The sequence below is a fragment of the Miscanthus floridulus genome, unplaced genomic scaffold (assembly GCF_019320115.1).
Source record: "Miscanthus floridulus cultivar M001 unplaced genomic scaffold, ASM1932011v1 os_1422_1_2, whole genome shotgun sequence".
Taxonomy (NCBI): Eukaryota; Viridiplantae; Streptophyta; class Magnoliopsida; order Poales; family Poaceae; genus Miscanthus; species Miscanthus floridulus.
The window spans coordinates 16029-25771 of record NW_027097710.1 but is presented as its reverse complement, the minus strand read 5'-3'; the positions used below and the strand labels follow the sequence as shown (position 1 = coordinate 25771).

Genomic DNA, 9743 nt, shown 5'->3' with positions numbered 1-9743 from the left:
TGTTATGAATGAATCATAACCATCCACACTTTTCACAGGAAAAGGACCACATATGTCTATGTGAATTATCTCTAAAATTCCTATGCTTCGTTTGGCATCCTTTTTAATTTTCTTTACATACTTTCCTTTTATGCAATCTCTACATTGTTCTAAATCTAAGAGCTCTAATGGAGGAAGAATATCATTCTTAACTAGTCTTTCTATTCTCCCCCTCGAAATATGGCCTAAATGACAGTGTCATAATTTCGACAACGCATCGTGAGCTCTCTTTCATTTTCTGTTTGCATTGTTCGATAAGGATACATTCTCATTCACATCACATACGGAATTCACATTTTCACGAAGTGATAACAAATAAAGCTCGTCTTGTCGGAAGGCAAGACCAATACATCTATTATTAAACAATATCTGACATTTGTCATTTCCAAAATGGCAATCATAACCATCATGGTCCAACTTTGATACACTAATCAAGTTTCTTTGCAAAGAAGGTACATAAAGAACATCTCTAAGAAAAAGTATGAAGCCATCAGCAAGCTCTAGCGGAAGATCGCCAACGGCCTCAACATCTGCTTGTACTCCATTTGTGACTTTAATGAAACTTTCGCTTCTTTGCAAAGTTCTCATCGAACGGAATCCCTATAAAGAATTAGCAACATAAATAGTTGCACCTGAATCAATCCACCAAGTAGATTTTGAAAACTTGACATACAAGGATTCATTTACGAACGTAATAATGTTCTCACCTTTATTTTTCATAATCATCTTTAGGAAATCGGGACAATTCTTCTTATAATGCCCCGTCTTCTTACAATAGAGACACTGGTCTTTATCCACTAGGAATTGCTTGTTCTAAGACTGTTGCATGGGACCCTTTCCAGATGACTTGGAGGAAGAGCTGTTATTATAGTTCTTTTTTTTATTATCTTTTAGGTAGTTGATAGTACCACCCTGTGAAACTTTTATTCTTTCCTCCTCCTGCACACACATGGCTATGAGCTTTCTAGATCCCATTTCTCGGGCTGTATGTTGTAATTAACAACAAAAGTGTCAAATTCTTTAGGCAAAGAAGCAAAAATCAAATGAATAAGAAACTCATCCTTGAGCGCCAAATCCATTGGTTTGAGCTTAGATGCCAAATTGCTCATTCTCAGTATGTGCTCTCTAATGTCATTGCCGCCACCAGAGTACCTTTCTTTCACCAGCTGCTTGATCAGCTGGGTTGTATATGTCTTTGAAGAGCCAGTGAACTGACTCTTTATTCTTTCTAGGTACTCTGTGACCATGTCACAGTCTGGAATTGAGCCCACTATTACAGACTCAATTGTATTCTTTATCACAACCAAACATTTCTTATTGGCTGTGACCCACTTTCTATGTTCGAGGTCAAAAGATATCTTTACGGGAGCAAAGTCCCGCTCTCTGTTCTACCATGTAGCATCAGTCTCATCAGTCTCCCTCACCGGTGCCACAGGTTCTTTGGGACACGGTGTGGTGACTACCCAGTCAACCTCAGCCAAGATAAAGGCCAAGTCGATCTTTTTCTTCCATTCAATGTAGTTATCCTCTTTGAGAGTTGGGATATCTTTGATATAAGCCATCAAGGAGTATCCTTCTGAAAACACAATTTCTCTTTAAAGTGAGAACATAATAATAAAAAACAACAATTTGCATGCCTTAGTTTTAACGTTGGTCAAAATTAAAACATACAATTGTTTTATACATTAAATCTACATCACCGTTGGGCAGAAATAGAAATAATGCATAATCATTAAAATTATAATATTGCTATTAACAATGTTGGTCAGAAAATAACAATATTATAATCAACTCATATTTATCTCTTGGCTCTTAAAATCAAATTCTCCCGTTGGTTCGAATTTAATTAAAAGTCCATAATAACTTTAAATACGCAGTGGAAACTTTGAATAAAATTCTCATGATAATATTTTTCAGAAGCAACTTTACTATTTACTGAACAAAAAATATCGTTGGATAAATTTTGTACAAAAATTATCATCAAAATTCAATTCAAATTTATCAAATATGAATCAAATCAGTTTCTGGAAAAAAAGGAAAATTGCATAAATTTATACTGTGCATTTGGCCCGGTCCAGCAGCAGTGTTCGCGGCCCAGCGCCAAAAGCCCGTTCGCGCATACGCGCGCGGCGCCTCCCCCACGCCCAGGCCGCAACCTGGGCCTGGGCCGGGAATTCCCTTTCTCGCCTGGGCTCAAAGCGGCCCGATGCGCTACTGGCCGTTGATCTCCGATCGACGGTCGTCCTCGCATTTCGGCCGGATGAAAAACCCGCGACGGTCGCACCCCTCCAAACCCTAGGCCATTCTTTCCCTCCCCTTCTCTCTCATCGCGCAGCGCAACTCAGAGAGACAGCCGCAGCGCAGCCGTCCTCGATGGCCGAGGGAGAAGAGGGGCTCCGCCCAGTGCCCTCTCGCCGGCGTGCGTGCTCGCCCGAGGCTGAGCACGCCGCCGTCGAGGGGCCGCATGGTGGTGCCCTGTTGCCATGACCGCGCGTACGAGGTGCAGTGCGGATCGTGGCTCTGTCCCGCGCGCCGTTCGGGAGCGACGCCGCGGTGTTCTTTCCGCGCGGTGGCGATGCCGCCGGCGGTGAGGAAAGCCCAGGTAGGCTCCCTATCTTTAGGGTTAGGGTTTGGTTCTATTGGATCCGAATCGAATTCGAACTCCACTTTTCTTTTCATTCGTTTTTCGTTGCTGTTGATTCGGAAAACCTAGATCTACACCCTAGGCTGGCGAACTGCTAGGGTTAGGGTTCTTTGTTGAGACCGTGTCTCAATCTGTTTCCGACTTTTCCCGTACCCGATCTTGGGTTAGGGTTTGATTTGCTTTTCTTTCCCCGATCCAGATCTATGAACTAGCCTGGCGTCTGATACCATTGTTAGATCCCAAAGATCATCTAGAGTAGCATCTAGTCGGGTGATTCTTTTATTTGGGATGAACAAGTAGATAACCTAATGAACCGTACTACAGAGTGAGAGAGAGGAGAGTGGATGGTAGTGTACAGACCATCGGAGGGCGCCGTGAGGAGGATTCGACCATCTCGTTCTGTCAGTGATGTTCTGCGCACGGGCAGCGATGGTAGGAGAAGAGTCGGTAAAGTCCGGCGACGCGGTGGGGTGCAGTGAGGCCGACGGTGATGACGGTGGCGTCTTCCCATCGCTGGCTGCGCACCCTTACTAGATCAGACTTAGGGTTTGTTGGTGGGGCGGATTGGCTCACGGTGAACCTCGTACGATGAGCCGTCGGCCCCCACCACTTTATATAGTGCAGTATGATGGGGGTCCACCAACCATGTAGGGTTGGGCGCCCCCGATCAGGGCGCGTGACCAAGGCCCAAAAGGGCGTTGGGCTTATTGGCTGGGAGATCAATCCAACAGTGGCATTTTTTTCTTTTTGGAATACATGGTAGAAATGAAATTTTGGTTTGTGCTAGGGTGACCTACCCGTTTATTTCACATGTGGACTAGCAAACATATGCGTGGTTCCTGATTCTTGGCCAACGGTGGTGCGTGCGTGGTTCCTGCTGACTCCTTGAGATTACATACCAGCCGAGCCAAAATTAGTTTGGCTGAAATTTGTGACCTTTACCACTTATTACAGCTAGCGTCGTGTAGTAATACTAATCTTTAGCAAGGTTGGTATGTTCCTCGTGAAAGCCGCAACCAACCATGCATGTGAGTTTAGTAGAAAGACAGCACCATCGTTTTGTGCAGCGAGAAAACAAAACAGCATTCGTGGTGCCCTCGGCTTCAGATCAGTGCTTCACTCTGCTTCTGCTCCAAACGAATGACGCCTGCCTTGTGGTCGTATGACACCCCGTGGGCCGTGGGCCTGTTCCGTCGCCGTCTCTCCCGTCCCTTGTCAAACCTTTCTTTCTTTCTTTCTTTGTTTACGTCGCTGTCGTCTTCTCCTTGGTGAGTCGTGAGAGTGCCAGAAACCATTCTTTCATTCATTCGCCTTTCTGCTGCCGCCGCTTCTTCCACTTGCTTTGAGAACAAACCCAGCTGCCCCCCGGCCGATCATCTCCATCGCCGCCCCGGTGAATTTCAACGCCAACAACTACCCCACGAATGGTACGCGACTCTCTGCCTCCTGTGCTCCCTCAACTCCTTAAGACTCTGTTTTGCTCTCCTTCAGCTGAAAAAGTCAGCCGATTGTCGGATCGATCGTGTTGGTTCGTTTCGTTCCACGAGAACTACTCAACTGTAGTTTGGTTCAATTTCTGATGAGCTAGAGTAGCTGGATGCAGCGACGAGGTCTCTGGTTGCCTTTTGCCACTTGGTTCGGCTCGTGTTCTTCCCTGAGGCTCAACTATTGTTACTATTCAGGCTCCGTTATATATATGGAAATCAAATTGATTTTACTAGCTGCCTGATTATACTAGAGACAGTAGTGGGCTGTAGATGCTCATGTAGGTCTGGTTCGAAAAATAAATACTCCAGTAACATGAAACACCAGTCAGTTTAAGTTCCAGTTCACTTGATTTGTAGAAAGCAAACAGAGTTGCCAATGCGTCTATATACCCTGCTCTGAGAAACCACAACGGAGTGGCTTAGTGTGTGTTTTATTTTTTATTTTTTGAGTCAGAATTACCAAATCGTGGCACGGCAAATCCCGTTTGTTCTGCACATGGATAGAATATGGACACAGAAGAACAGCACCCAAACCAGCCTATTTCTTAATACATACGGTTGATACTAATAGTTTGTATATTTCTTAAAGAAGGTTCTAGAAACAGAGGTTTGAGACAGGCTGAGACGTTAGTTACTATACGCACGCACGAGTAGTTTATCTGATATATGCTTCGGATGGGAAGCAGCACTGTGTTTTCGCCCCTGAAAAAGAGAGAGAGAGAGAGAGAAAAGCATCGCTGAAAATGGAATGTCGGGGGTGCAGGCGGGCGCGTACAAGGCCTCCGATCCTCCTCCTTCCAACTCCTCCGGCTACCGGACAGACAAAGTCCGGCGGAAGCGGCTGACGGCGCAGAAGAGGAAAGAGATCAAAGAGGCGTTCGATCTCTTCGACATCGACGGCTCCGGTGGGTGATGTACTAGTGTTTATTTATAGATACATGCTAGCTGATGAGTTCGCCCATGGCCATGGCGGTGTGACTGACGCCCATTTGTCTTTCACCTGCACTGCATGCATCCAGGCACCATCGATGCAAGGGAGCTAAACGTCGCAATGAGGTACCGTATATATCCATTGATCCATTCTAATTACTAATAATTAGTTGTAATTTGGAAGTAGAGCTGCTAAGCTAATGCGCATGCTACATACTGTGTTTGCTTGCAGAGCCCTTGGATTCGAGATGACACCGGAGGTACGTACGTGACGTGTTAATGACGACAACAGGCTCTGTAGTTGTAGGTGGTGGGTGGTGACTGGTGAAATGGTATGGACTCTGGCATCTGCAGCAAATCAGCCAGATGATCGCGGAGGTGGACAAGGACGGCAGCGGCACCATCGACTTCGACGAGTTCGTGGACATGATGACGGACAAGATGGGCGAGCGGGACGCCCGGGACGCGCTCCACAAGGCCTTCCGCGTCATCGACCAGGACGCCAACGTACGTTCGTTATATCATCCATTATCTAGCATCCGATTGCAGCCATGCATGAGAATGAGATGCTGCTGCAGGGCAAGATCTCGGACATGGACATCCAGCGGCTGGCCATCGAGACCGGCGAGCGCTTCACACTCGACGAGGTCAGGGAGATGATAGAGGCCGCCGACGAGAACGGTGACGGCGAGATCGACCTGGACGAGTTCATGAAGATGATGAAGCGGACCAACTTTGGGTCTGGCTTTTAGTCACAATTAAGCAATATATCCCAACGTAACATAGATTAATTCCCATCGGTGAACAATATACATCACGTACGGTCGGTACATATAATGACTGGTCGGAATATATATAGGGATTTGAGAAACATACATACTATGTTGTAGTTATGTCCATGTATGTACCTAGCGACAACTTGTATTTACCTACATGTAATGAACCATATGTAAACTTATATGACTAGTATATGTTGTGAAACACGTCGCCAATAGTTACGACATTTACCTATCCGTCTCTCATGATTAACATAGTAGATAAAAATAAAAGAACACATACATATAAGATATGGAGACTATTCTTTATTTCTCTGAATATTGGTCATTATAACATAAAGTTCTTACGCATATATAGTTCTACCAATGCCTAAGTGTTTCATAAGAGGCCACATAACAAATGAACTAGGATTAGGATTTTGTTGGTACTCAAATATGTCCAAAGTACATAATGGACTCCGCCATTATGTTTTTATCAACAAGACAGTTAGAAAACATACTTGGATCATATCATTTGGAGCCCGCACGAAGAATACAGCTTTTCGGTGCTGCCAGTTCCAAAACCGGCCAGGCCGGGTTTTCCTTACTTTCTTAAACGCAAGAATGGATTGCACCATTGCATTCCTCTCGTTGAACTAATCAAAAAACATATATGAATCGCCTCGTTTGAATTCCTGATGAATTAATTACGATTTTTTGAAGGTTTTTTTTGCCCTGGATGTGTAGTAGAACTGGCCAGGTCGGTTTGCATGCAGTAGGCCCAGTTCAGATCAAACTCGCCTTTTGAAAGGGGTTTTGATCTCTGAGGGATAAAGCCACCCTCACCTTATAAATTTAAGGGCCACAGTCGATTGAGATGCCCAACACATATAATCGACACAAAAATCAATCTACTGCTTCTCTTTACCCACTTTTCACATCTACTCCTTCTCTCATTCTTCGTCGGCACTGCATGGCTTTTGGATCGACGACAACGAAGCTCTAGAGCGACCAGACTGGCTGGGATAGCCACTGCACGCCCCCGACAGGGTTCCTCCCGGGTGTGTGGGGTTTCAGGTCTCAAGAGACCTTCCACGGCATGTCTTGCGTATCGCGCTTCAGGCGAGGCTCCTCCGGCGACATGTCTTGCCTATCGCGCTAATCGTTGGAGGCACAAGGTTCGATGCGAACAAACCCTAGGCGCCGGGCAATCTAAAAGTTGGCTAGACCCTACAACCTTGTAAACAGCATTGCAGAGGCTTATCAGTCTATAGTCCTTTACCTTCTCTGGATATTTTACCATTGGAATGAGTACACTGTATGTATTGTTAACCCTTTCTGGCATGTGCCCATCTGAAGTAAAGGTCCGGACTGCATTAGTAAAATCCTCCCGAAGCGTTTCCCAATTTCTTTGGAAAAACCAAGCTGGGAATCCATCCAGGCTCGGTGCCTTCAGAGGGCCAATCTAAAAAAGCACATCAGCTATTTCTTCCTCGGTGTATGGCTTGCAGAGCTCGATATTCATTTCTTCGCTAACACAACACTCAAACAGAGACGTTAGAACATCAGGATCCCCACATTGGGGTCCTTTCTATAAAGTTCATCAAAGTACGATTTAATAAGACTTTCCATACCTTGCTGGTCATGGCACCAAACGCCATCCGCACTTTTTAGGGTCTGTTTGGATTCATTAGTACTAAAAATCGGTGTCCCATTCTAACACCCTAAAAATATGTATTTATGTCTTGGAAAGCGTAAAGTGGTAAATAGTTAAATGGGAGTCTTAATGAGTGTCAAAAAAGAATTTTTATACGTCATTTGGATGGACAATCAAAGACCGTAGATGCGTAGAGCTCGTCGAATGCATTTCGTTCAACTACTCATACGTGTTTTTTTGGAGTTCGGATTACGAAGATATAGTTGTTGCAAGATTTTAAGAAATAAAAAAGAGGCCTAACTGTACACGTGTACAGTACTCGCGCAAACAGTGTTGGTGTCGGTTTCTTTTTCCTGCCAAGTCTTTTTGTTTCTGTTTCCTCGTGCTTTGACCCTTGAGTTGCCGCCTCTCCCACGCACGGGAGAACAACAAAAAATAGGGAGAAGGTAGAGAAGGTAGGAGAGGAAGAGAACTAGGGTTTGCCGCCATCGTCTATAGTGCCCGTTGTTTCTTCCATAGAATTGGTTAGGCATCCTCTTGTCTTCTTGTCTTCCCCTCCATCCTATGCTTCCCCTCGCTGTTCGTGGTGGTGATGTTGCGTTGGATGTAGATCAAGACGACGAAAGGTGTAGCGGTGAGGATCGCCGCAAGGGAGAAGGGGATACAAGAGATCGACCGTTGTGTGTCTTCGTCATGCTCTCTGTTTAGGGTAAGATCATGCTTTCCCCGCTGTTTTGATGGAGAATCTAAGTTAGGGTTTACCTAATTCTTTGGATTAGTGGATGGATTTATGGTTCTAATCTCGTAATTAGGCCCTGCTGTTTTTCCTGATTGCATAGTCGTAGGTTGAGTGCTGTTTAGCGCTGTTATTATGTATCCTAACATCATAGAAAAATTATATTTAAGCAGTAGACTTCAGTATCCTTATTTTGGTGTAAATATCACGTTTGTAGCCCTTATGGTTTAGGAGATACGATCATTGTTTGACGATGCTTTTGTGCTGTCAGAATTTTGGACAGTATTAGATGCATTCCATTTTACCATATCTTAAGTCCAGAATCTCGGTCAATGGTCTAAATGAAAGTTGTATGGAATTTTATAACCTTTCTAGATTGTTAAAGACCATAAACGTTGGATCAGTATATCTTCAGTTATGTGTGTTTTAGTCAGCTGTTGTTGTTCTGCTGTCAGAAAGGTTCAGTTAGTCTGTAGGCTTGTTTTGAGTATCTTAGATTCTTCAAACTCCTAAAATTATAATAACAAAGTTGTAGAATATTAGTTATGATTTCCATATTGGTAAATTTTATAATTTTTTAATCAATATATGTCTAGTTATGAATTTTGGAAGCCTGCTATTCTATTTTTGTCATCAGAAAAGTTCAGTTAAGTTCAGAGGTTGTTTATGCCATCTTTTAGATCTCATATGCTAGATTGTTTTATATAAAAGTTGTAGATAATGGTGTTTTCTATTTTTGGTATAAGTTTCATAATTTTTGAACATGTAATTTATCCACACCAAAAATGTGAAGCATGGTTGCTGCTGTTGGTGGGTTGTTTGGTCGCTGTTTTGAGGGAAACGATAGCGCAAGCCGTATGAATGCTTTATGTGTTATTTGTATGTGTTTGTATGATTATTCTGAGGTAATGATGTTTGAACAGGTGGTGCGCCTTTGAATCGTTCTTAGCTCATGCTCTTGCATCGTTGTTTTGAGGCAAGTAAACATAATGGTGGTTGCTATAGCTTGACTTGTTATTTACTCTACCCATACTTTGTCATAACATGAATGAAACCAAGATGATATAACTAACTATGAACTTACTTATCATTTAAAGTACTTTATATATGATCTTCATTGTTGAATCTCATTTGTCTATCATCGAAGGGTAAGTGATATGTTTTATGATTGTGGAGACATGACATACGTGGTAAGTATTTGTCTTTTCTTCATGAGGTAAGTTATGATTGTGGATGTATATGGCATATGGGGTAAGTACTCTTGCAGTTGCATCATATCATTGCATCATGTGCATTCTTGCTATGAGCATATTCATCGAGCTAGATCAGTAAGAAAGTCATATAACTATTCCGGAGTGCTATTGAGCCAAGTCGGTGAGAAAGTTATATGACTATTCCGGAGCACTCTTGTGGATTATGTCGCCGCTTGCTGGCCACGATCGTACTGGTACAGCATCGTACGTTGCCCGAAGAGGGGTACGATGCAGCTTCATAC

At 43.7% G+C, this 9743-nt stretch overlaps 1 protein-coding gene across 1 annotated transcript; it reads left to right on the top strand.

Moving 5' to 3' along the window:
• Window positions 1-3953: 3953 nt before the first annotated feature.
• LOC136534026 (probable calcium-binding protein CML8) lies at window positions 3954-6107 on the top strand. The gene is made up of 6 exons (XM_066526522.1): window positions 3954-4110; window positions 4934-5075; window positions 5190-5226; window positions 5333-5360; window positions 5455-5607; window positions 5679-6107. The coding sequence occupies exons 1-6, from the start codon at window positions 4108-4110 to the stop codon at window positions 5850-5852; spliced, it is 537 nt and encodes a 178-aa protein (XP_066382619.1). The 5' UTR covers window positions 3954-4107; the 3' UTR covers window positions 5853-6107.
• Window positions 6108-9743: the final 3636 nt, after the last annotated feature.

Excerpts from the sequence above, each read along its gene's own strand:
- LOC136534026 (XM_066526522.1), top strand. Across the intron at positions 5,361-5,454 it reads GATTCGAGATGACACCGGAG|CAAATCAGCCAGATGATCGC; the intron begins GTACGTACGTGA and ends TGGCATCTGCAG. Across the intron at positions 5,608-5,678 it reads TCATCGACCAGGACGCCAAC|GGCAAGATCTCGGACATGGA; the intron begins GTACGTTCGTTA and ends ATGCTGCTGCAG.